At 42.3% G+C, this 27,647-nt stretch overlaps 2 protein-coding genes across 4 annotated transcripts in view; one reads left to right on the top strand and one right to left on the bottom strand.

Moving 5' to 3' along the window:
* On the bottom strand, positions 1-9,978 carry LSM7 (LSM7 homolog, U6 small nuclear RNA and mRNA degradation associated). Of its 2 annotated transcripts, XM_069217126.1 has the most exons (4): positions 9,822-9,975; positions 6,391-6,481; positions 1,717-1,788; positions 1-413 (listed from the first exon to the last, which is right to left on the bottom strand). In XM_069217126.1, the coding sequence occupies exons 1-4, from the start codon at positions 9,933-9,935 to the stop codon at positions 271-273; spliced, it is 420 nt and encodes a 139-aa protein (XP_069073227.1). In that variant the 5' UTR covers positions 9,936-9,975; the 3' UTR covers positions 1-270. The 2 variants fall into 2 exon arrangements, with proteins under 2 accessions (XP_069073227.1, XP_069073228.1); XM_069217127.1 differs by lacking the exon at positions 1,717-1,788 and having other exon boundaries at positions 9,822-9,978.
* Positions 9,979-15,677: 5,699 nt separating this feature from the next.
* SPPL2B (signal peptide peptidase like 2B) overlaps positions 15,678-27,647 on the top strand; it is a 149,008-nt gene continuing 137,038 nt past the window's right edge. Inside the window, exon 1 of one of the 2 annotated variants that reach the window (XM_069216302.1) lies at positions 15,678-15,922. In XM_069216302.1, the coding sequence (XP_069072403.1) occupies positions 15,869-15,922 (54 nt within the window). In that variant the 5' untranslated portion in view covers positions 15,678-15,868. The remainder of the gene's footprint in view (positions 15,923-27,647) is intronic. The other variant, XM_069216301.1, reaches the window with a different exon arrangement.

Below are 27,647 nucleotides of genomic sequence, written 5' to 3'. Positions count from 1 at the left end.
TCATGCTTTTTCAACAAAAATGTGAATATTTATTGTACAAGGAAACAATCGCAGTACGAAAATTGCATTCTTCTGCTATCGCAAACCCTCTTTAAAACAAAAAAAAAAAAAGGCCTTCCCAATTCGTCTTTGTTACAAAATAACAAAAAAAAAATCCTATCCAAACATTCCGAAAGACATTTTTTGCTCATGGGATCTTTATACTGTCCACGCTGGTTAGTTTGACAAAGGGTTCCCAAATGAGTAGGTAGCACACTGGAAAAGAGAATGCTATCCATCCTGCTGCTGGATAAATGGGTTGGGAATGGCCTCCATGCCGTCCTGTGGACAGATGAGAACTACTGACGTCCCTCGACACACAACCAGACCCAGCTGCCGTGTGTCCTCCGTTAATTTGTATTGGTCATCTGGATCTGAAAGAGCACAGATTAAAAGATAGAATTAAAATAACGCAGCTGTTAACTGAAGAACCTTCACCAGTGCTAGGGTAGTGGTCTATTTAAAAACAAATTGGCCTTACTTTTCAGGTAAAAATTTTATTTTATAACGTGTTTAAGTATGACTACCAGGAGAGAAACAAGTGCACTTTATTAAAACCAGCAATAAAATTCACATATGAATAGGCAAGATATTACATGCTGGCTTGTGAATCACATAATTTATACTAGAAACATTGTACATAATACATTTTGTGAATCCATTATGTGAGAGAAGATGTAACAGGTGGGGAAGAGCTTGGACAAGGACATAGCCAAAATATTATATATATATATATATATACACACACACACACACACAGACACACACCCACACCCCTTATATGCCAATTTTAAATTTTGTACTTTGTACTTAATCTGCTAGGGGAAGGTGACGGGGAAGATTCAGCATATTTAGAAGTAGGAGAAGTCGGCTCATTGGCTGCAGTGGTGCTCAAATCAGGGAATGGGATTTTCTAGGCCTGGTCTAAACAACAGGAGGGGAACTGCATTCAAGTTATTATAAAGAAAGTTCCATTGGAGGACTCCCAAGAGGAAGAAGGGCTAGATTTTCAACTTAGTGAAGAGGGGCTATGGGGTTGTGAGTAGGGTGTTGTTCTCAGACCACATACTTCAAATAGGTGTGTATTGGGAAATCTGTTTTATGAAATACCTGGATTTATCCAAAATGAACTTCTGAACTAAAAATAAGTCTGGGAAAAGTAATCCAACCTACTTTTGGGTTAGGGGCAATGCATGTGTTATGCAGGTTACATACCTCAGATGTATTTGTGCCAGTACACGCGAGTTACAGATACACAATCACCATTTAGAAGTGGTGACACTGCATACGCAGTACATTGTAAGATAAGTAGGGTAGAAACATTGCTAAGAAGCGTATGGCCACAGTGTAAGCAAGAAATTCCAGCTTTTGGATATTTATTCAGGTTAATCAAAGGGAGGAAAACACAACCAAAGAGGGTTAGAGTGCTTTCTGAAAGTAAGAAGAGGAGCAGCGACTCCCAGTTGGATGGTAGATTGTTGGAAAAGGCCTGTCATCTAGTCTTATTTTTTGCTCTGAATGTTTCCAGTGTCAGCAGGTTAATACTGCAGATTAATTGTGTGAACAGAGAAAGTTAGCTGTTCTTCAAGACAGTTTGTTTTGATATGATATCTAAAGTTATACAGCCCTCTAAGTCTGTAAATCCAGCAGCCAAACATATCACAAAATGTTCCATACCTCTCATATACTCTATAGTGCCATCGAGTACCAGATTCAGGAGAGGGTCAAAGCCTTTCAAAACCCCGCTTGCTTTAAAAAAAAAAAACAATAAAAAAAAAAAAACATTACAATGTTAAATAATTAGAGCACATAAGAATTTCTATTTGTTAACATCACTCAATTAAATATGGCCGACAATGGCATTATGACCCCGCCCACCACCATTGTTTCAGTGGTTTCTGTACTGCCACTGAAACCATGGCGGTAGGCAGCATCAGTGCCAGAGAATTACTTCCCTGGCACTGATAGGTGTCTCCCCGCCTCTCTCCCCAGAATCCTTCCCCACCCTCCCCCGCACATTTACACACATACATCCACATGCATTCATACAGACTCACAGCAACACTCACGAACATACATCCAGGCACACACGCAATCTCATGACACAACATGCACGTACACTCACACCCACTCATGCATTACACATGCATGCACGCATTCACACACAGTCACGCACACCCCCACACCCCAATACCCCCACTCCCCTCTCCTGTCAGAGAACCCAACTTACCTGCTTGCAGGGGGTCCTCCGGCAGAAGACGGGGCACGGCGCTGCTGCCAGCAGCAGCGTCCGCCAGCAAAACACCTCCAGGCCGTATCATGAAACATGATACTGGTGTTTTGCTGGCGTGGTGCTGCTGATGGCAGCAGCGCCACCATGACCGTAGGCGGAATATGCCAGCCTTCTGGTGGTATTCCGTCTATGGTCATAATGCCATGTACAGTCGGTAGCCATGGCGACGGTATGTTGGCGGCCACGCCATGGCGGTAGGTGAGGTCCTAATGAGGGCCTATGTCTAACCAGAATTAGAAACAGCATTGGCAAACCCAGTAGGTCTGTGTTTTGTGTGCCAACGTATGCAGTGTTGGCATACTGGAGCACGACATATGCGAGTCAACTAGCAAGAGAGGGTTGCAGATATTAACTAGACCATTAGTAACCATTTGCAAAGCTAAGCTGTGGTTTCAGGATTAAAGATCACCTGTAGTCACCTTATGTTGTCACTACATGGGTGTTTTGTGAGGACTACTAAAGCTGGGTTTGGCCTGCCCCACCTTGTCATTACATATCTGGACATTTGTCAACGTTCTACCCTTACAAACATCAAACAAAAGGAAACAATTCTTCCCTTGTAATCAAGACAAAAGATGTTTTAGTGACACACAATGGTATAACAATTAAGCAAAAAAAATACAATTCTGTAATTGTGACATTCAATCACATTCATTTAAAATTGGGGCATTTAAGTAGGAACTTACCTGACCTGGGTAAGCAAGACTAAAGTAAACTGAAAATGCCACGTAGGCAATTGATTGGAAGAATGCATGCTACACATCTGCGGAAAACTACAATTATGTTACAACTTCAATCAGTTGTATTTATTTCAGTTATATCAGATTTACCACCAAGGAAAAATGATAAAAAATGGTAACTTTACAAATATTGAACAAACAAATATGACACTTGTGGATGTGTTCTGATGATTAATTAAAACATGAGGTCCTGCATTCACAGTGAAGCATTTGTTAGTGAGAAAACGTGGGAGACAACAACTGGCACATATGCAAGTAGTAGAACCTTCTGTCCAAAATACTATGCAGCTACTACAGTTTAGTGTCTGGCCTTACATGTGGGGGTAGAACATAGTGACTAATGGGCAACTTGTTCAGGGTTTTTACCTAGGTCAAATCTCCTGTTGGAGGACGATGAGCAGACTATGCACAGGCCACTGAAGTGGTATACAGGGAGTGCAGAATTATTAGGCAAATGAGTATTTTGACCACATCATCCTCTTTATGCATGTTGTCTTACTCCAAGCTGTATAGGCTCGAAAGCCTACTACCAATTAAGCATATTAGGTGATGTGCATCTCTGTAATGAGAAGGGGTGTGGTCTAATGACATCAACACCCTATATCAGGTGTGCATAATTATTAGGCAACTTCCTTTCCTTTGGCAAAATGGGTCAAAAGAAGGACTTGACAGGCTCAGAAAAGTCAAAAATAGTGAGATATCTTGCAGAGGGATGCAGCACTCTTAAAATTGCAAAGCTTCTGAAGCGTGATCATCGAACAATCAAGCGTTTCATTCAAAATAGTCAACAGGGTCGCAAGAAGCGTGTGGAAAAACCAAGGCGCAAAATAACTGCCCATGAACTGAGAAAAGTCAAGCGTGCAGCTGCCACGATGCCACTTGCCACCAGTTTGGCCATATTTCAGAGCTGCAACATCACTGGAGTGCCCAAAAGCACAAGGTGTGCAATACTCAGAGACATGGCCAAGGTAAGAAAGGCTGAAAGACGACCACCACTGAACAAGACACACAAACTGAAACGTCAAGACTGGGCCAAGAAATATCTCAAGACTGATTTTTCTAAGGTTTTATGGACTGATGAAATGAGAGTGAGTCTTGATGGGCCAGATGGATGGGCCCGTGGCTGGATTGGTAAAGGGCAGAGAGCTCCAGTCCGACTCAGACGCCAGCAAGGTGGAGGTGGAGTACTGGTTTGGGCTGGTATCATCAAAGATGAGCTTGTGGGGCCTTTTCGGGTTGAGGATGGAGTCAAGCTCAACTCCCAGTCCTACTGCCAGTTCCTGGAAGACACCTTCTTCAAGCAGTGGTACAGGAAGAAGTCTGCATCCTTCAAGAAAAACATGGTTTTCATGCAGGACAATGCTCCATCACACGCGTCCAAGTACTCCACAGCGTGGCTGGCAAGAAAGGGTATAAAAGAAGGAAATCTAATGACATGGCCTCCTTGTTCACCTGATCTGAACCCCATTGAGAACCTGTGGTCCATCATCAAATGTGAGATTTACAAGGAGGGAAAACAGTACACCTCTCTGAACAGTGTCTGGGAGGCTGTGGTTGCTGCTGCACGCAATGTTGATGGTGAACAGATCAAAACACTGACAGAATCCATGGATGGCAGGCTTTTGAGTGTCCTTGCAAAGAAAGGTGGCTATATTGGTCACTGATTTGTTTTTGTTTTGTTTTTGAATGTCAGAAATGTATATTTGTGAATGTTGAGATGTTATATTGGTTTCACTGGTAATAATAAATAATTGAAATGGGTATATATATTTTTTTGTTAAGTTGCCTAATAATTATGCACAGTAATAGTCACCTGCACACACAGATATCCCCCTAACATAGCTAAAACTAAAAACAAACTAAAAACTACTTCCAAAAATATTCAGCTTTGATATTAATGAGTTTTTTGGGTTCATTGAGAACATGGTTGTTGTTCAATAATAAAATTAATCCTCAAAAATACAACTTGCCTAATAATTCTGCACTCCCTGTATGATTAATGTCAGAGTGAGTTTTTAAATATTTGATTAAGGGAAATTATTTCATTGAAACAATAAACATTGTATAAATTAATGTCAAAGAAAAAAAGACAATTCAGCATTACAGATAATTCATGTATTAACTAATTATTTAAATGAAAGCCAAGAACTGGGACAAGGAAAACATAGTGTGTTCAAAGGAGAGTAATCGTGATACTCTCCTGTACTTCATCCTGAATTTCCTGAGCTACTAAAGTGTTGGAAGTGCCCTAACATTACAGTTTTTTTGTATTCAGTTGCCAACTGATGCCATATGCACCTTCAAGTGGATCCTTCGTCACGCCGACTATGGTGACGAAGGATCCACCTGACAGGTGCGGTGTGCCTGTGCCACTTCCCAAAAAAATTAATACAAGGCTTCCCAATTGCAAGAGGAGCTTTATGTCGGATCATAATGGTCTGCTGAACTGTTCGACTAGATACTTGGATACTTCCCGATCGGTTCCTTGAACTCTGCACGATCTTGTGGATTGACTCGATGAGGTCCAATTTACTGGGGTGAAACGCCTCAAGAAGTCCTAGTTCCTAATTGCTTCTATGTTATGAAATACCTGGATTCATTCAAAATGAACTTTAAAAAAAAAAAAATATTTGACTGTCCACGAGTTAAGTCAACCCTCGAATACTGGAACTACAGCTCTGTGGACTATAAACACGGAAGTTAAGTGGAGACACTAGTATATACAACTTAACCAAGGCTGTGAATGAACTAACACAAATTAAACTTGTTGTGATAAACGTAATAGAATGATTTTATTTTTTTACACTCATTTTAATTAATCTTACGTGGTGTGCTGTGATACCTTCACGGCAAATTAAACATATACAGTATGGGGTGGGATTTTAACAAATTCTACCATGGTGAGCAACCCCACCACAGTTGTGCCTAATAAAGCCTCTCATAATTAATGGATATAGTGAATCACCTAACTTTTAGTCTATGTATAGCCCAAGTTCACAAGTTGTGCTTTCCTGCTCTTAACATTATTGAAACATTTTATGTTGTAACCTGCAGTAGACAGTAACCTTTCATTCTTTCAAGGACTGACCCCGAGATATATTGGCCTCAAGTTACAAAAAAAAAAACTTTGCTTTGTTATCCATGCACTAACCAAAAATGCATAAATGATCAATGCACATTGGTTGGTGTATTTAGTGGTAGAGCCAAGTGGCTTACAAACATAAGTGCCACGTGATTTAGGAAACAAATTTTGGGTGAAAAATAAGAAAAAATAATTTGTTGAGAGAACATCAGAACTATTTAATAACTGTCACCTACCTTCTCGTCCACCTTGAAATTTTACCCGAATTGTTTTGTCGATATATTTGGAAAGATCCAAAATACTCTCTTTCTTTTTCTTCTCTTTATCCTGTAAAAAGACAACAATCAATACAATCAGTGAAGAGAGGACACGAATGATTAGATTGAAGCTTTGTACCTCAATTGACTTGCAAAACAAATTCCCTTCTTCAATGCTTGGTGTTTCAGTAACACAATAGCCATATTTGCTGTAGACAAACCAGCCAATATTATAATAATTTGCACAGTATGACGGCACAGGGATAAAGTGGCACAGCCTTGGAGGGGGACAGGACCAATGAGTATAAGGCTGTGGGCCCCATGGACTGCAGTCACACCTACCTTCCACATTAGCAACAAAAAATCATCTGCTATCACGTTCCAAGTACTTGTGAGACTAACTTGAGCCCAGCTGTGCAGATCATGCAGGCCAGAGCTAGCTCCAAATCTATTTTCTGACAGGTTTTGTAGCTCATCATGGTATCATGACTCTTCACCTGGTAGTATTGTGACACACAGTAGCATCGTGTAGGGTGGCAGGCAGGTAATTATCTTTATTTAGGGAAAGTTATGATAAACAACTCAGTTAAAAAAAAAAATACATTAAAGGAACTATCTAGTTTTTTTTTGTAAATGTAAAATACTTTGCATGGTCATCTATGTTGTATTTCTATAGCACAGAACTAGCCAAGCAAAGACAGCTTTACCGGGTCAGAGAGAAGCATAAAGTATATTATTGATATCAGACTAGCTGCTCTCCCGAATGTTAATGGATTTTGATAATGTGTTCTTTAAAGAGGTAGGTCGTCAACGCCTTTGTAAACTGGAGCACTTTTGGACTGTCTTTATGGACACAGATGTTGTTCCAGATAATGGATGCATAGATGGAAATGGCTTGCTGCTTTTTTTTTTTTTTTTTTTTTTTTTTTTAACATTTCTTAGTCTGCAGTCAGAATTCTATCTCTCATGAGTGCCTGCCTGATTAATTGTATTTAAAGAGGTCACTCGTCTAGAGTGCTCCCTCATATCAAGAAGCGAGATTGATTATTACCCCCTGGATACCACTGGAATATTTTATGCCGGGGTTAAAGAGGGTCATGTAAAGCCTTTTTTCCACTACCAGGTTGTGCCATACCAGTCCTGAGGAAGACCCTTTTAGATGTATAGGAACTACATGCCACATTAGAGGGTTGACGATACTACAGTTTACCTGTACCAAAGCTCCTATTTGTGGACATCTATGGCCAGATTAATTTGGCTCACTAAGGAGAGAATTTACATACGCATGGGCTCCAGAGGCTTTTCATTAAACTATTTCTATTTTTCATCTGTTTATATGTATGGCTTACTTTAATTGATGCATTGCAAAACCACTTTTTGCACATATGGGGGGCACTTTGTTGGGATTGATCATTGTGACTGTAAATATATGAAATATATGATTCATTATGCATTTTAGACCTATGTGTTCATATCCTTTATTCTTCCGTATGTAATATTAGTGACTTGCAGCACAACAAAAATGTTTTACCAGACAGAACCACTTGTGTTTCTGAGGAACACAGGGGCAACTGAAGCTTAACGTTTCTCCAACCTTTTCATAACTTCCTTTGCAGTCAAGCATAGGGTACACGCTTTACTGTGTATACATTAAATTGATAACATGCAATAAATAAATCACATGGTTGTGTTCATCTATCATTAAAGTAGTGAAAGCCTGAGTAAATACATAAACATGCTTTAAAAATGCAACATTCCCTAACATTCAACAATATGTTCGAAGCAATAAAACACAAACTTGCAAATGTTGCTTTAAGAAGCTGTGCACCACTTTTAGCTTCTACATCTGAAACTCATTAAGTTAATCTCAATGATCATAATTGTCAAATTCACTTATTTGTGATACATTTTATAAAGTATGCAGTGGAACGTGAGTGCAGTTTTACATGCAAGGATCACAGAGGGTTGCAATCAAAGTACATTTGTATCAGTACTCTGAAGTGGCCCCTAAGTGTGCACCGTAAAAATCAAATAGACTAGATATAATGAAAAATGGAAATATGACTAAGTTATTTACTTAATGTAGATTATAATAATTTTTTACCCATAGGTCATAGTTAAACAATGGCCTAATGACTGATTTTTTAAACAAAAATTGAGTTTAGCCTGGTTGGAATATTAGAGAAAGGCCGTATGTCATGTAGTAAATGCTCTGAGTTTAAAATGACAATTAGTCTGTGCCACATTTTTTATAAGTGAAAGACTGCTTACACTTATGGGTGTTTCTGCCTTCTCACAGCAGTTTCTGCGAATCACCCTATTAAATTAACTTTGATTGTCTTTTTTAGAAAGCTAGATCCAGCCAAATAGTCAAACTGGTTTGAAATGGTTCTTGACAGTCTTCTCAAACTGTTCGTTATCCGAGTATCACAGAAGAGGAGGGCATATCGGGAAGTTTTTGTCAATATAACTAATTTGAAAGGTGTAGCCACAACTCTTAGACTCCTTACAAATTTATAGTGTGGGCAGACACCCCAAGCCCAAAGAGGTTGTCATGTATCAGCATGGTGCCGTCCTGATTATCATTTGACTTTCAGGCAGAATCTTAGTCCTCTCGCTCATGTACGAAAACAAAGCTTTCCTTAAGGGGCTTCGACATCACAGCTGCACTCAGTCATCCTATACGTTGCAACGTATTTTACAATAAGTCTGATGAAATTTGACCACATCAGCCAACATTAAAATAGCTACATTAGTGTATACCGTCCGTCTTCCACCAAATAGCTCATGGACAAGGCTACCGAAAACAGCACCCTAAACAATATAATCTGAAAAAAGGCCATCAGCGGGGAAACACAATACCAGGAACCAAGGCATCACCAGACTAGAAACATACACATTTAAAAAAACAAAATTCTAGCTTTTCACATGGACAACATCTTGATGCTGCTAATCTCCCTGCAACCTGAAAGGGACTGGAGACAAGCATCTTTAGAAAAGTCTACCTCCGTTCATACCAAGGAGGAACAGGCTGTCTCTTGATAAACTAATAAGAACAGTTGAAGCGATAACTGCTTGTTCATCACTTAAGGTCCAACCCCACTAACATCATTACTCACCAAGAACAGCCACGGAACTAATGCTAAGGCGAAAGTGTTGCGAATGCAGCCATGGCACTAGAGCTTCACTATACGAGAGACAGAAGGCGGAGTCTCAAACTGAGTCAATGACAGGACTAAAAGACTTGAGGACATCGAGTCTTTAATTTAGGATGATGCTTCCCACACTGAATCTTTTCTTCCGACACCGGCTGTTCATTCATCCCTCTCCCGCCCGTGGAAAACGCTAAATATATATAATACAAACTATTTATTTCCAACGGGGGAGTACCAACAGCGCGAATTACTTACCGCCATCTTCAAACTCCCCTCTGACCTTTCGCCTCTGTATTGGCGTGCGCCAAAGGGTAACAGAAATAGAAGAAAGACGAACGTGTTCACCATGGAGATAGAAAAGAGACTCATTTTCGGGACAGAATTTAAAGGCTGCTAAAGGGATCGAATAGATAATGCAGACACTGGTGGCAGAGTTTACTGACGGAGAATAGAAGAGTCTATGTTAGATCAATGTGGAAAGAAAGCGCGGAGGGCAGAGTATTTTTCTGGCAGTCTGTTATAAAACGAGAGATCTTACATAGCTGCCAAGTTTCCCCAGATCCATGCGCGATGTGCTGCGTCAGTCCAGTTCTTTTCCTTTGAATTCTGGGGCTTGTAGTCGTCTTTTTATAATGAAATAAACAAGCCTACAATTCAAAGAAAAACTGGTTTGGAGCAGTACATCACACATGGACGTGGGAAACTTGGCAGGGCTGGTCTTATGTGGGCAAAAATGAGCCAAAAATGTGGTTTGTGAGATTAATCCACCTAGAGCCAGATGAATCAGGGGGCATGAAAGCTATGGAGAAGTTTTCCAGGTCCACACTTTATGTGCTTCTCCAGTCCAAGATTTTAATTTGAATTCTGTGACTTGCGAATAGTGTATCAGAAACACAGACTAAACATAACCTGTCAAATTCAGGACTAAAAATGCAAGTCAAATCAGTATAAGATGGTGATTCCATTTAGGTGACCTGAAAACGAAAACTTTTTTGGTGGGTGATATAGGTTTGAAAAGCAGTCTACTGCACTAAAGTCTATGGGGGCATGTTTGTTTGTCAGGCAGGTGAATACAGTGTAACATTAGCCACATGTGGGTGAGGTGGCATGTATATGTATGGAAAAGGAACAGCAAAAGCAATCGCTGGTGGAATTTAGTTTATTTTTATTTTCATAGTAAGTACCAATTCCCAAATGTCAGGCAGCTTAGCAGAGCGTGTGTGTTTGACTAACGCAAGATTGGCAAATCAGTTTGCCTTTGGTTAGTATTTTTATAGAGCCTAGAAGTCCCAGAATTTGTAAAAACTTGCCTGTTTGCTAGTCTTACATCGCCCTATCATCTTCCCCAGGTCCATGTGTGATTTGCTGCTCCAGTCCAGGTTTTTCTCCTTTAGTTCTGGGGCTTTTAATCTGACTGGACCCTGTAGACACCACAAGGCTGGCTGCACAGGGACTCTGACAGTCAACCTAAAAGAGTCTGATAGAGCCATCCACACTCTGGGATTCTACAGCATTGAGACTAAAGTAAAGCCCACGAAATAATACTGCAGAACCAGAGAAAGAGTGTCTGAGAGCTTTGTGAAAGCTCTGGAGTCTGCAGAGATCGTGATAGTGACATGGCCAAAGGAGCTCATGAGCCTGAAAATCAAGCAGAGCCCAGCAGATTAGCGGTCTAGAAAGCACAGTAGCCATAGGAAACCTGAGAAACAATAAAGCTTAGCAAATTGGAGGAGTCTGACAGAGTCCAGAAGGTGCAGAGAGAGGGAGAACATAGTACTGCTTGGAAGCCCAATAAATCCTAGTATAGCCCAGCACTGTCTGGCATACTTGACGCGAGTCACACCGTACTTGAAGATAGTCTCTATGAGACAAAGAGAGCATGGAAGCATGGCAGAACTTGTGTTACTGAGAAAGTTCTAGGGTGTGAAGGAGTCTGGAAGAGCCTCAAAATCTAACACAATTGTATGAGAGTCTGGTACCCCCTGAGTATCTGACAGAGGCCAAGAAAATCCTGAGGGTATGACAAAGTTTGGGATAGGCCCTTAAATCTAGCAGATTGCAAAAGAGACTTTGAATTTCACAGAGCCGCATGGGGTGTCGCACTCCAACAAACTTGAGATACCAGTGTTTTCCAAACTGTGGATCGCAACCGACTGGTGAGTCACGACCTGATTTTTGGTGGGTCGCAAAAGTCAGAACAATAAATAAAGATGCCTTTAAATTCTGTGTTTAACATTTCACATTTGCTGGTGATTCAAATGTAAGAGGTAAAATGTCAGGCTGCATTATTCCTTTAACATGGGGTGTTCTTTCTCTGACTGCAAAAGTGAAATGAGTTTTTAAACTGAATTTCCACACATTATCCATTTGTGAACTATGAAGTGTTGTTAGTAAAACTATACGTTTGTGCAAATTTAGTTGCCATTTCAACGGAAAATGTGCTGTCTATAAATTACAATGCTCCACCACACAATGCTTTAGTTACATTCAAAGATTGCCCTGCTTCATGTCCATTAAAGGTGGGTGGGTCACAAAGGTTTTGGAGCAGTGCAATTTAGGCTTCACCCTAATATGTCATAAAAATGCAATTCTATATTTACATTTGGCATTATACTCACTGTGTACCTTAATTCTGTTAACATGTGTGAAGCATTCAAACGTATTAATCAAATGTAATTATTATAGAGGTTGGAGATTTATATATGTATGTACTAATGTTTAGTTGAAATATCTAATCATGTATTCTTTAATAATGTTTTACACTTCAAGTTATATTTGCATATGTAATCATGCATTCCTTTACTCACATCTGCATTTATTCTTTGAGATACACATGTGCATGTATAATCATGTATAAAAATTCATGTTAAGTGCCTGCTTCATGTAACTTAATCATAGGCCGCAATGGAAATACATTTAACTATGCCAGAGTGTTTTTTTTTTCTTTTTAGCAGAGTTCTCATGATTTTCATTAGCTAGAGAAGGGAGTATTGTTTCTATTAGAGGACTGAAGAGAAGAACTTGGCTACAAGTGTGGAGACTAAATGGTAAGAAGAAATGTTCTGTTCATTATGTACCAGAACTGCAAGACTTTCAAGACAACAGCTATTGTCTCAGTTTTGATGTGATGGAAAACCTGAGGGATGCTGCAGATGTACTTTAGTAATGCATTGATTGGTTCTTGGTGGTGTGGGAAAAGATAAGGATGTTGCTGAAACTCCTGCTGTTTTAATTGGCATTCTCACAATTAGTAGGTATCTATTGTTTCTATTCTTGCAAGTGTGAAGCTTTATGCAAAACACTTATTCTTTTTCCTGAAGACTTTTATCAAAGTCTTTGCTATGCTCACCCCTTCCTATCTCCTTAATTAGAAGCCTTGTTAGGTGATTTTATAGTCACTCTATGTTAAGGAGAGAGAGGGGAAGTTTCTTTATGGAACACCTGTTTACTATACTTTGCTTATATATTGTTGTAGCTGTTATTATTGTGTATCTCATCGTATTAAGGCTAAACTTGCTGGGATATTTCAGCTTTCCAGCTGTATTGCTTGTATATTTTGCACTTAATACTGTTATGCTTGTATACTGGATGGATTAATATCCTGTAATAAACCCCTTTTAATCACAGTTATTGATTTCTGGTTCATCACAGTTATTGATTTCTGGTTGTTATTGTGAAGCCACATTGGCTTCACAAGTCTGAGATGTATTGCTAATGTCTGCTGTCTTCACGCCAACCAACAAAGATCCATACGACCAATGGGGTAAACCTTTAAAGACTTCACTAACAGATTGCGGTACGAGTCCCCCTGCATGCTCTCATTTTGTTGTCCTAAAAAGAGGGTTGTAGTTTCTAAAAAGTTTGGGAACTACTCCGATAGACCATAACATAGCCTAGGAAGTCTGACCAGGAGTCTGACAGGGCTAGCAAGATCCAAATACAGCTCCTGAGAGTCTCCAAGATTTAACAGATCTTAGGAATCTGAGCGAGCCAGTGAGAGACTGTGCGTCTGACAGAGCCTTGTGTGACTCGGAGTCTCGAGACCATAGCAGAGCATGGGAATAGCTGACAGGATTGCCGAGAGCTCATTAGAGCCAGAGTGAGTCTGATAGGTTTGTAGCCTGTTGTAGTGTGAGTCTTTATGAGGTAATTAGTTCTGGGCCCGAGCGGGTTCGGTTTCGAATGTGCTCAAGGTTATGGTCCAGTTAAGTTTATGTAATTTTATTTATGTTCAAAAGGGTGCCTCGTGTATGTATAATGTTTAAAGGGGCACGTATAATGTTTAAGTTTGAAAGTGTTTGAAACTGAATCGTGGTGTCGTCGTCCTCTGAGAAATCAGTTGAGGCAAGGTCCTGAGGACTACGGCAGCACTAGTTGCGGGCTCTTTTATCTTCAATGGAAATAAACTTTGTTTATGGATCTGTTCGTTTCACTTTGGAATTTATTGCTTCACATGGAAGACTAATTCACAACATATTTGGCGACGAGGATTCATATTTGATTACTCCCCAAAGTACTACATGGGGTGTGTCCATTCGTGCTTTTACGCAGATGGTGTCCAAGGTGTGCCATTTGTCCAGACTGGATGAGGAAGTTCAACAAGGACAGGTTGGAAGATTTATCTGAACTAAAGGCAACAGTGTTAAAGAATCAAGTTTGGTCTCAGGAATTATTTGTTAAGAAACACAGAATTAAGGTTGTTAATTTTATGGTGGGCGATTGGGTACTTGTCAAAGTTCCTACGAGAGTGAGGAAAGGTCATTCAAAATTCATGTCTCCTGTACAGGTTGAGAAAGTGTCAAAAGGTTCAGTTTTGTTGAAGAATAAAGGTTGGTGGAGTAAAAGAGATATTATCAAAATCACTCCCCTTCAAGCAAGTAAAATTTTAGCAGCCAAGGATGTTGATGCTTTGCCAAGTTTTGCATTTATTGAGGACCTACAAACTAGTTGTGGTAATTGCAATTCTGATGTGTCTGATTTTGTAGATGTTTCAGAGCATGAAGCAGTGTCATCTGTTCCTGCAGATTGTAGTCAGCTGCTACATCAAGCAAATTCTGCAATTGATTTGCACAACTCTGTTAGTGAGAAACGCAATGTAGGAATGCCTATCAAGTTTAAGGACTACTATGTTTCATGAGGTTTTTTTTTTTTTTGTGTGTTTGTAATTTATATATATATATATTTATTTTTATTTTATTATTATATATATTTTTGTTTTAAATCCATTAATGGGAAGGTGTGTTATTATTTTAAAAGGGGGAAGGTGTTATAGTGTGAGTCTTTATGAGGTAATTAGTTCTGTGCCCGAGCGCGTTCGGTTTCGAATGTGCTTGAGGTTATAGTCCAGTTAAGTTTATGTAATTTTATTTATGTTCAAAAGGGTGCCTTGTGTATGTATAATGTTTAAAGGGGCACGTGTAATGTTTAAGTTTGAAAGTGTTTGAAACTGAATCGTGGTGTTGTTGTCCTCTGAGAAATCAGTTGAGACAAGGTCCTGAGGACTACGGCAGCACTAGTTGCGGGCTCTTTTATCTTCAATGGAAATAAACTTTGTTTATGGATCTGTTTGTTTCACTTTGGAATTTATTGCTTCACATGGAAGACTAATGCACAACAAAGCCTCTTTAGGTAATCTGGAAAAGCTTAAAAGTCCGCACAGGCCATGGATTTAGAAGAGTGTGACAATCAGTCTACTGAGATTCTGACAGAGCCTAGTGGAGCCAACGCCTCTGCCGTTTCAGTGAGGTCCATTAAATAATTATTATGTTATTTTGGGCTGTTTTCACGGTCGCCGTTTTGGATTGGGCACTTGATCGCTGCCTGCCAAGGGCCGCGCGGTGAAACAGATCCGCAGGAAGACTGTTCCCTAATGGAGGCTGGAAGGTACAAATAGTCAGACTGTCAGACATACCGTTAGCGCTCCGTTTAGAATAACCTCTGGCCTCTGCAGAGAAAGAGCCGCAAAAACAAACATAATTAATGCGTCACCATTATTATGGCTCCCAGCTCATCTCTTTACGCTGGGCTGTCCTCTGCTCGGAGGTCTCTGCTTGTGACGTCAGTTTAGGGATATAATTTGCGGCTCCTTTCTGCGGAGTCGCGTCCCTCATAGAGCTGAGTGGGAAGCTTCTCCACTCCAGCATGGCGGCCGCACTGACAGACCCGTAGTACTTCTTCTCTGTCGGTGTGTTTGTTTATGTCTCCCTCCGTGCGGTCAGGCTCTACTTCCGGTCCACAGGGAGGTGCATCGCTGAGCGCTGCTGGTGCTCGGTTTGCGACAGCGGTTCTGTCCGACGGGTGGGATGAGGGTCCTCGGCCTCTGGGTGCCCTGCTTGCTGGTGCTGGTCGCCAAGGAGGTGAGTGTTAATGGGGCAGGCCTCCTCTGTTTTTTAGGAGAGGCTCGTTGTGCTCTTCATAGGTTTATTTTCAGAGAGATCCCTATGAGTAATCACTGGCCTACCAGGCATATCTACCCAAGTCATTGTGTTCACGGCGATCAGCCAACTTCTCTTCCTGGTGCAAACGGGCGTTTTTAATGATCTGAACCGTAAAACTGCATGTAGGAGATTCCTAAGTCCTCTTTACCTTACGAAATGATTGGACTTTGGTATTACGCCTTGATAGGGAGCAGAGTCTACATGACAGTTGAAACGTGGGGTGGCCAGTACCACCCCCTCACATATAATTTTTCCTTCAAGGAGGTGATCTCTACAGAAGACATAGCGGCATTTTGTCTCCAGAGTAACACACGACAGCTACAAAAAACTAAAGATAAAAACCGCAGCCCACTCTCCCACGACATTAAATACACTGGCGAATGCACTCAATGGCAGTTCGTCCTCAAAAGATAAAAAAGTTGACAGGAAAAAATGCGAGGTTAATATGCAATATTTTGACACACACTTTTTTGTGGTAAGGAGAGGAGAGGGCGTTTGGAAAAAAGTGTAAATGTTGTTGGTTCAGTATAGAAATGACCCCATCCCTAATTGTTATAATTGATGGTTCTTGGGTTTTAATTGTTATGGATTTCATTATCTGTACAATAAGTTCTTACGTGGGCCCCAGGCTTTCAGGAACGACTCAGTGGGGGATCCTCGGATTTCAATAATGATTCAGTGGGGGATCCTGGGATTCCAATTATGATTCAGTGGGGGGTCCCTGAGTTCCATTGATAAAGTGGGGGGCCCACAGAAGTCAAAAGGTTGGGAATTACTGATTTAGAGTATAATACATTTCGTTTGTTTAAAAGTCCCCCCCAGCTTAATTCTGCTTTTAGGCTGTGCATGTGTTGTGGCATCCTTCTCCTGAACTTACCTCAACAGCTCTCAGACAACTCTGTTACAGTAAATATGTACACAGGCCGCGCAAAGCATCCCATATGCTGCCTTAGGTACGCCAGCCTTACTTCTTACACCCTCTTTCACATTCATCAGTTGAAGAACCCTTTTTCTTGCTTTAATAAATAATTTGGTATTGTCTTGTTTCTAGCTGATTTTCAGAGGGCTGCTACTGTACACTTTACTTGGACGTGTTTAAAAACCAGCACATTGCACATTACAATCTAAATACGCCATGTATTTCAAATATCTAGCACATAAACAATCCCACAAAACTGCAGATAGTTATTTAATCACTTTCTAATCTTTTATCTTATGATTCTCAGAGGTTCTAGTTAAGTTTAGTCTATAAACGAACCACGTTAAAGTGAGTCTTAACCGGGACCTGGTTTTGCTAAGGTTTCTTAGATCTTCCATGTTGTTCTTCTGAGGTGGTTACCTTTCCGTGAGATGGTTTCCTTTCCTCGCTTGAATGTTCAGTAGTTGGGAACTCTAACCATGTTTTGTTTTTGCCCACGTGGTCAGGGGAGTAGTTGTTCTTCTTACAGTCGACTTTGACAATTTAAGAGACATACTTTGGTTGCTGTATTACGCAGGGTCAATTCTACTATAGAATGCGAAAAAAATGTTTTGCTACTGTTGCCTGATTTTTTTCCCTCGGTTGTATTATGTTCCAGTTTTGTATCCCATAAAGCATATATGCTTAATTTGCTAAAATATTGGCAAACACCTTTTTATTTAGGAGCAGCGTAGTTCAATATTAGCAGAACAAAAATTGCAGGAGCTAATCTTCCTTTTATCGTTGCAATATATCTTTCTAGTGACAGGAGAGTTCTAGTTCCTGTTTTATGCAAAAAAGGTGTGTATGTTGGCCACAGTGGCTCCAACTGCCCTTAATTATGATGCCGGGTGTCACTATGAACTTCTGTGACGATAGAGAAGATGAGACTTTTTATGGTTGGAGCTCTCAGAGGTGTCCGTATTCTAAATTAGTTTGTGTAGGAAAGTACCATCTTGCCTGGGATGTTACCCCCATATATCACTGTATATATGTTGTTTTAGTCTATGTGTCACTGGGACCCTGCCAGGCAGTGTTACGTACTGCGCTGGATTTCTCACCTCTGGATACTGGGTTGGCGAATACACCAAGTCTTCTACAGGTTCTGGATACTCCCAGATAAGGGCGACCCCTTCTAGTAGCCACGGTGCCGCTTGACAGGCTACGCCAAAGCAGACTGTACCCTCCAGAAGAAGTCCCAGCAGGCAAAAAAACCAACACTGGGGAAAAAACCTCAAACAGGAACTCCTGAAGAAAAAACATGACTAAAAAGCAGGAACAAAGAACAGGCAAAAATCTCCCAAGGCAAAAAGCAGGAACAAAGAACAGGCAAAAATCTCCCAAGGCAAAAGCAGGAATAAAGATCAGGCGCGAACAGCACAACCAGAAGGAAGTGTTTGCAACGCAAGGTGGAACAAGACTGACTGACTTATATACTGAGAAAAGGGAAGTGACATCACAGGAAAAGGAAAGAACACCATATTGAATTGGGAAGAGCCCATAGACTAGTATAGGAAAAAGAAAGTAGTGTAAAAGAAAAACAGAGCATGCTGGGACAAAAACACGAAGAAGACAAGATGGACACAACATGGACAGAGACAGGTAAAAAGACCAGACAAACCCACCAACAACAAAAAAGAAGAAAAAAGGTCTACAGGTAAGTGTAGCATGACCGGGAGCGAAATATATGCTTCCCAGAATGTGTAGTCGAAAAACGCGGGGAACGGCGCTCCGAGTATCAGTAGCCTTCCATCCGCGAGGACAGAAAGAGACGCCACATCTGAGTGTGGCGTTACAGGCAGGGCCCCAGTGCTCATAAGTATGTGCCCTGTATGTGTTCCCTGTGTGATGCCTAACTGTCTCACTGAGGCTCTGCTAACCAGAACCTCAGTGGTTATGCTCTCTCTGCTTTCCAAATTTGTCACTAACAGGCTAGTGACTAAATTTACCAATTCACATTGGCATACTGGTACACCCATATAATTCCCTTGTATATGGTACTGAGGTACCCAGGGTATTGGGGTTCCAGGAGATCCCCATGGGCTGCAGCATTTCTTTTGCCACCCATAGAGAGCTCTGACAATTCTTACACAGGCCTGCCACTGCAACCTGCGTGAAATAACGTCCACGTTATTTCACAGCCATTTACCACTGCACTTAAGTAACTTATAAGTCACCTATATGTCTAACCTTCACCTGGTGAAGGTTGGGTGCAAAGTTACTTAGTGTGTGGGCACCCTGGCACTAGCCAAGGTGCCCCCACATCGTTCAGGGCAAATTCCCCGGACTTTGTGAGTGCGGGGACACCATTACACGTGTGCACTATACATAGGTCACTACCTATGTATAGCGTCACAATGGTAACTCCGAACATGGCCATGTAACATGTCTAAGATCATGGAATTGTCACCCCAATACCATTCTGGTATTGGGGGGACAATTCCATAATCCCCCGGGTCTCTAGCACAGAACCCGGGTACTGCCAAACTGCCTTTATGGGGTCTCCACTGCAGCTGCTGCTGCCAACCCCTCAGACAGGTTTCTGCCCTCCTGGGGTCCAGGCAGCCCTTGCCTAGGAAGGCAGGACAAAGGATTTCCTCTGAGAGAGGGTGTTACACCCTCTCCCTTTGGAAATAGGTGTGAAGGGCTGGGGAGGAGTAGCCTCCCCCAGCCTCTGGAAATGCTTTGATGGGCACTGATGGTGCCCATCTCTGCATAAGCCAATCTACACCGGTTCAGGGATCCCCCAGCCCTGCTCTGGCGCGAAACTGGACAAAGGAAAGGGGAGTGACCACTCCCCTGACCAGTACCTCCCAGGGGAGGTGACCAGAGCTCCTCCAGTGTGTCCCAGACCTCTGCCATCTTGGAAACAGAGGTGTTGGGGGCACACTGGACTGCTCTGAGTGGCCAGTGCCAGCAGGTGACGTCAGAGGCTCCTTCTGATAGGCTCTTACGTCTCTTGGTAGCCAATCCTCCTTTCTTGGTAGCCAAGCCTCCTTTTCTGGCTATTAAGGGTCTCTGCTTTGGGGAATTCTTTAGATAACGAATGCAAGAGCTCACCAGAGTTCCTCTGCATCTCCCTCTTCACCTTCTACCAAAGGATCGACCGCTGACTGCTCCAGGATGCCTGCAAAACCGCAACAAAGTAGCAAGACGACTACCAGCAACATTGTAGCGCCTAATCCTGCCGGCTTTCTCGACTGTTTCCAGGTGGTGCATGCTCTGGGGGTAGCATGCCTTCACCCTGCACCAGAAGCTCAGAAGAAACCTCCTGTGGGTCGACGGAATCTTCCCCCTGCTAACGCAGGCCCCAAAAGACTGCAACACTGGTCCTCTGGGTCCCCTCTCATCCTGACGAGCGTGGTCCCTGGAACACAGCAACTCTGTCCAAGTGACTCCCACAGTCCAGTGTCTCTTCAGTCCAAGTATGGTGGAGGTAAGTCCTTGCCTCCCCACGGTAGACTGCAAAGCTGTGTACCTCGTGATTTGCAGCTGCTCAGGCTCCTGTTCACTCTTCCAGAATTTCCTTCGTGCACAGCGAAGCCTGGGTCCCCAGCACTCCGTCCCGCAGTGCACAACCTTCGGACTCCCTTTTGTGACTTCGCGTGGACTCTGGTTCACTTTACTTCTAAGTGCCTGTTGGGGTACTTCTGCGGGTGCTTCCTGCTTCTGTGAGGGCTCTCTGAGTTGCTGAGCGCCCCCTCTGTCTCCTCCTCCAAGTGGCGACATCCTGGGCCCCTGCAGCACCCAAAAACCTCTACCGCGACCCTTGCAGCTAGCAAGGCTTGTTTGCGGTCTTTCTGCGTGGGGACACCTCTGCAAGCTTCATAACGACGTGGGCCATCCGTCTTCCAAAGGAGAAGTTCCTAGTCCTCTTCTTTCTTGCAGAACTCCAAGCTTCTTCCAACCAGTGGCAGCTTCCTTGCACCTTCAGCTGGCATTTCCTGGGCTCCTGCCCCCTCTCAACACTGTCGAGGCTATTGGATTTGGTCCCCTTGCCTTACAGGTACTCAGATCTGGAAATCCGTTGTCAGTGCACTGCTGGTGTGTGTTCTTCCTGCAGAATCCCCCTATCACGACTTCTGTGCTCTCTGTGGGTAATAGGTGCACTTTACTCCTACTTTTCAGGGCCTTGGGGTGGGGTATTTTTCTAACCCTCACTGTTTACTTACAGTCCCAGCGACCCTCTACAAGCTCACATAGGTCTGGGGTCCCTTCGTGGTTCGCATTCCACTTTTGGAGTATATGGTTTGTGTTGCCCCTATACCTATGTGCTCCTATTGTGATTCTACACTGTTTGCATTACTTTTCTTGCTATTACTTACCTAATTTTGGTTTGTGTACATATAACTTGTGTATATATATTACATTCTTACTGAGGGTACTCACTGAGATACTTTTGGCATATTGTCCTAAAAATAAAGTACCTTTATTTTTAGTAACTCTGTGTATTGTGTTTTCTTATGATATTGTGCATATGATATAAGTGGTATAGTAGGAGCTTTACATGTCTCCTAGTTCAGCCTAAGCTGCTTTGCCATAGCTACCTTCTATCAGTCTAAGCTGCTAGAAACACCTCTTCTACACCAATAAGTGAAAACTGGACCTGGCACAATGTGTAAGTACCTCTGGTACCCACTACAAGCCAGGCCAGCATCCTAAAGTTTGCAGCTACATAATGCCGTCTGGCACACAGTATTAGGCATCCCCTAAATTCATATAATTCATTTTGTGCTTGCAGCGCCCCCCTACCCCAACCCTTTAAAAGTTAATCACTGGTGTTAAATTGCAGAATATCTAAATTACACTTGGCAAATCTAGCCAGTAAGGACTATTGTTTTACTTGAGTATTCAAGGATAATCACAAAGAGTAATTGTACATGATGCCATAAAAAAGACACACTCTGTTGCCCTACACAATAACATTTCTCCACCGAAGAGAATCACTGTACATAAAGATATCACAACTAAAGAGTAGTTGCTGTACTTAGTCACATTAACCACCAAGGATAATTGTTTAATGGCATTATTAAAGTGGTTCAAAGAGCTCTTCTGTTCTAAAAGGAACCTTACAGGTACTGCACGAAAACAAGTGCCAAAACAATCGTGTAATGTAAGTTAAGAAGAAATCAAAAGAACCTGTTTTCACTTTCTTCCATTAAAAACGTGATCTACGTCGTTTCAAAGAAACATATATATTTAGTAGTTTGAGAGAGAATAACGAAAGTGACACATGAATATAAAAGTTGCGTGTTTTGATGGTTATATGAGTGAGGGAGGCAAAGGAAAAGGCGATCAGCTAGGGTGAGAGACTTGACTCACACCTTTTGTAAGAAGGATGTCGTGGTTTTGCCTTTTATAAAAAGCAAGAGTTCCATTGTTCGTGATGAATCATGGTCTGTCTAGGGTTTTTTTTATCCAAAGAAGTTTCCCTACACCGTATAAAATTTGGTATGCTATTACTTAATGAGTGCACTGCAAATGTGTTGTGCAGTCGACTACAAAATGTACTTGCACATAAAGTGCAACGCGCTGCTTTTTTCTCTCTTGAGAGGATTTTCCAGCCAGGTTTTGAACATGCGAAGGAATAATGCTGTTCTCGCTTTTAACTGTCTTCATCGCCCACGGCAACCACATTCCCAACCTAGGGTAGATGGGTTCAAGAGTGAATACATAATTTGGCCATCCACTCACTGCTTAAATAAAGTCCTGGTTGATGTTGGTATTCATTAAAGAACTCTTGTCACAAGGCAGAGTGACGATGATTTCTCCAAGGAAAATCATTGAGTGTTGTCCTTAAATACTACTTGTTTAGTTCACCAGAAGTGTTATATAGACAACTCTGTCCTGTGGGTGTTTTGTAATAATAAATATCATAGCATCGTGTTATGATTTCTTTTTGTTTTTAAATAACAGAGAACTGTGGTGCTTATACAAGGCTTGGGTTAGCCAAAACTTTACGTTTAACATTTATTAAAGCATTCATTTCGATTTGTTGATACATTTTGCATGAAATAAGGTTCTTAAATTTAAAACATTTCGGTTTCATTAAATGATTAATTTAATTTCAAATGGGATTTAAATTGTGTTGACAATGTCCTCAAGTCAGAGTATGGGATTAATTTGTATTTATAATTTTTCTCCTCAACTAAAGTTTTTGTATTCTGATCTGATCTTTTACTAGGAGTTCAAGTTTTACATTTTCAATGTTTCTTGCATTCGAGAATTTTTTAAAATCTTAATTCATGTGTCCTGATGTAATCACTTTGACTAACTTGGGTATGGCAGGGTTTACTTTTAAAACTGGTGTGTTGAATCCAGTGCGACTGTGCATACAGAATCAAAGGCTTGCGTGACTGGCTAAAGGTCACAAGGTGCTTTTGATGAATGCCTGCAATGTGTTTGATTCAGTCTGAGTGGGCCCTCTACAGCGAAATGGCAAAACATTGAGCAGGCATCAATCCTCCAATAAAAGTTTTATATTTAATGCTAGTAGATTGCTTTCATTGCCAAAATAAGAAATTGTATCGATTTGCAATTCATTTCTCTTCCGTATTTCAGCCTTATGTTTACAAATTAAAATTAGAGGAAGGGGCAAGAATGTAGGGTAAGGGAAAGAATTTAGGGCAAGGGACTGAGGAGACAGACTCGACTTCAGTAGACACGTCTATGTACAAAAAGGCTTTCATATGGGAAAATAGCTTATGATCCAAACCACCACACTTTGAATTAGACTTCTAATTTTGAGGTGCAGACAGCGTATGTTTATTTGACAACTGTTAGGATTATTCGGTCAAAAAAATGGATCTGCTTCTTTTTTCGTTTTTGGTTCCTTCATTGGAGTAATTTTGATAGTTATCAGTGGGCGAGGAATGTACTGCTGTGTACTGAAAGCTGTCCAGAACTGTGCAGCCAGTCAAGTAGTTGTCCTTGGGCACCAAGACATGATCTCACCAGTAGAAGTCCGTTTTTTGTTTGAAATTTAATTAGATTTAGCTCTCTATCACTCACACAATCTCCATCCTTCATGCATTTTATCTTGCAGACATATTAAACACATTTTGCCTTACTCCAGAGGCTAAGGCACCCTACTTATGCCACCTCTTAGATTAACACCATATGGTATTATATTGGTATTTATGTTCCATTTTACTTTTAATTTTCCCGATTAGAACTTGTTCAAAATATATCATTCTTGAATCAATAACTTATAATAGAAAGATTTCAACTAAATCAAAAGTTGTGCTGAAATTAAAAACAAGTTTGCCGTTTTAGCATTTACTTCCTAAATACTTAGCAGAATAAGTCGCAAAGTATTTTGTAGTGTGAAGGCTCGATACTTCTCAACCTTGTTCAACATGGCACATATCTTATGAAAACCAGTTTGTTCAGCAGCAGCTATTTTGTTACCAAAGTATCTAAATATGATAACAAAAACGTTCATGCAAGGTGTAGGAGGCTGGACTGGCTTGTAGTGAGTACCAAGGGGTACTTACACCTTGCACTAGGCCCAGGTATCCCTTATTAGTGTAGAGGGGTGTCTAGCAGCTTAGGCTGATAGAAAAGGTAGCTTAGCAGAGCAGCTTAGGCTGAACTAGGAGACGAGTGAAGCTCCTAAAGTACCACTAGTGTCATATGCACAATATCATAAGAAAACACAATACACAGATATACTAAAAATAAAGGTACTTTATTTTTATGACAATATGCCAAAAGTATCTCAGTGAGTACCCTCAGTATGAGGATAGCAAATATACACAAGATATATGTACACAATACCAAAATATGCAGTAATAGCAATAGAAAACAGTGCAAACAATGTATAGTCACAATAGAATGCAATGGGGGCACATAGGGATCGGGGCAACACAAACCATATACTCTAGAAGTGGAGTGCGAACCACGAATGGACCCCAAACCTATGTGACCTTGTAGAGGGTCGCTGGGACTGTAAGAAAACAGTGAGGGTTAGAAAAATAGCCCACCCCAAGACCCTGAAAAGTGGGTGCAAAGTGAACCTAAGTTCCCCAAAGAGCACAGAAGTCGTGATAGGGGAATTCTGCCAGAAACAACAACACCAGCAATGCAACAACGATGGATTTCCTGACGAGAGTACCTGTGGAACAAGGGGACCAAGTCCAAGAGTCACGATCAAGTCGGGAGTGGGCAGATGCCCAGGAAATGCCAGCTGTGGGTGCAAAGAAGCTGCCACCGGATGGTAGAAGCTGTGGATTCTGCAAGAACGACAAGGGCTAGAAACTTCTCCTTTGAAGGATGGATGTCCCACGACGTGAAGAGTCGTGCAGAAGTGTTTCTGTGCAGAAAGACTGCCAACAAGCCTTGCTAGCTGCAAAGATCGCGGTTAGGGTTTTTGGATGCTGCTGTGGCCCAGGGAGGACCAGGATGTCGCCAATTGCGTGAGGAGACAGAGGGGGCATCCAGCAAGACAAAGAGCCCACTCAGAAGCAAGCAGCACCCGCAGAAGTGCCGGAACAGGCACTACGAAGTGGAGTGAACCGGAGCTCACCCGAAGTTGCACAAGAGGGTCCCACGAAGCCGGAGGACAACTCAGGAGGTCGTGCAATGCAGGTTAGAGTTCCGGGGACCCAGGCTTGGCTGTGCACAAAGGAAATCCTCAAAGAGTGCACAGGAGCCGGAGTAGCTGCAAAACATGCGGTTCCCAGCAATGCAGTCAAGCGTGGGGAGGCAAGGACTTACTTCCACCAAACTTGGACTGAAGAGTCACTGGACTGTGGGAGTCACTTGGACAGAGTTGCTGAGTTCAAGGGACCTCGCTCGTCGTGCTGAGAGGAGACCCAGAGGACCGGTGATGCAGTTCTTTGGTGCCTGCGGTTGCAGGGGGAAGATTCCGTCGACCCACGGGAGATTTCTTCGGAGCTTCTAGTGCAGAGAGGAGGCAGACTACCCCCACAGCATGCACCACCAGGAAAACAGTCGAGAAGGCGGCAGGATCAGCGTTACAAGGTCGCAGTAGTCGTCTTTGCTACTTTGTTGCAGTTTTGCAGGCTTCCAGCGCGGTCAGCAGTCGATTCCTTGGCAGAAAGTGAAGAGAGAGATGCAGAGGAACTCTGATGAGCTCTTGCATTCGTTATCTAAGGAATTCCCCAAAGCAGAGACCCTAAATAGCCAGAAAAGGAGGTTTGGCTACCTAGGTGAGAGGATAGGCTAGCAACACAGGTAAGAGCCTATCAGAAGGAGTCTCTGGCGTCACCTGCTGGCCCTGGCCACTCAGAGCAGTCCAGTGTGCCAGCAGCACCTCTGTTTCCAAGATGGCAGAGGTCTGGAGCACACTGGAGGAGCTCTGGGCACCTCCCAGGGGAGGTGCAAGTCAGGGGAGTGGTCACTCCCCTTTCCTTTGTCCAGTTTCACGCCAGAGCAGGGCTGGGCGATCCCTGAACCGGTGTAGACTGGCTTATGCAGAAATGGGCACCATCTGTGCCCATGAAAGCATTTCTAGAGGCTGGGGGAGGCTACTCCTCCCCTGCCTTAACACCTTTTTCCAAAGGGAGAGGGTGTAACACCCTCTCTCTGAGGAAGTCCTTTGTTCTGCCTTCCTGGGCCAAGCCTGGCTGGACCCCAGGAGGGCAGAAACCTGTCTGAGGGGTTGGCAGCAGCAGCAGCTGCAGTGAAACCCCTGAAAAGGCAGTTTGGCAGTACCCGTGCTAGAGACCCGGGGAATCATGGGATTGTCTCCCCAATACCAGGATGGCATTGGGGGGGCAATTCCATGATCTTAGACATGTTACATGGCCATGTTCGGAGTTACCATTGTGAAGCTACACATAGGTAGTGACCTATGTGTAGTTCACGCGTGTAATGGTGTCCCCGCACTCACAAAGTCCGGGGAATTTGCCCTGAACTATGTGGGGGCACCTTGGCTAGTGCCAGGGTGCCCACACACTAAGTAACTTAGCACCCAACCTTTACCAGGTAAAGGTTAGACATATAGGTGACTTATAAGTTACTTAAGTGCAGTGGTAAATGGCTGTGAAATAACGTGGACGTTATTTCACTCAGGCTGCAGTCGCAGGCCTGTGTAAGAATTGTCAGATCTCCCTATGGGTGGCACAAGAAATGCTGCAGCCCATAGGGATCTCCTGGAACCCCAATACCCTGGGTACCTCAGTACCATATACTAGGTGATTATAAGGGTGTTCCAGTATGCCAATGTAAATTGGTGAAATTGGTCACTAGCCTGTTAGTGACAATTTGTAAAGAGAGAGCATACCCACTGAGGTTCTGGTTAGCAGAGCCTCAGTGAGACAGTTAGGCACCACACAGGGAACACATACATATAGGTCACAAACTTATGAGCACTGGGGTCTTGACTAGCAGGGTCCCAGTGATGCATAACAAACATACTGAAAACATAGGGTTTTCACTATGAGCACTGGGCCCTGGCTAGCAGGATCCCAGTGAGACAGTGAAAACACCCTGACATACACTCACAAACAGGCCAAAAAGTGGGGGTAACAAGGCTAGAAAGAGGCTACTTTCTCACATAAGGGATTTAAAGGGAAATCAGCTGTTGAGAGTTGATCACATTTTCGTTTTATAAATGAGTAAGACTAAGCTACCTTTCCAAGATAATGATACTGGCTCCAGTCTTATACATTCTTCGTAAAGAAATGACAGCATTTTGGGAGTTTCTTTAGGCTTAAAAAC

This window comes from Pleurodeles waltl, chromosome 12, assembly GCF_031143425.1.
Source record: "Pleurodeles waltl isolate 20211129_DDA chromosome 12, aPleWal1.hap1.20221129, whole genome shotgun sequence".
Lineage (NCBI taxonomy): Eukaryota > Metazoa > Chordata > Amphibia > Caudata > Salamandridae > Pleurodeles > Pleurodeles waltl.
The sequence above is the reverse complement of the archived record's forward strand: the minus strand, read 5'-3'. Positions and strand labels throughout refer to the sequence as shown.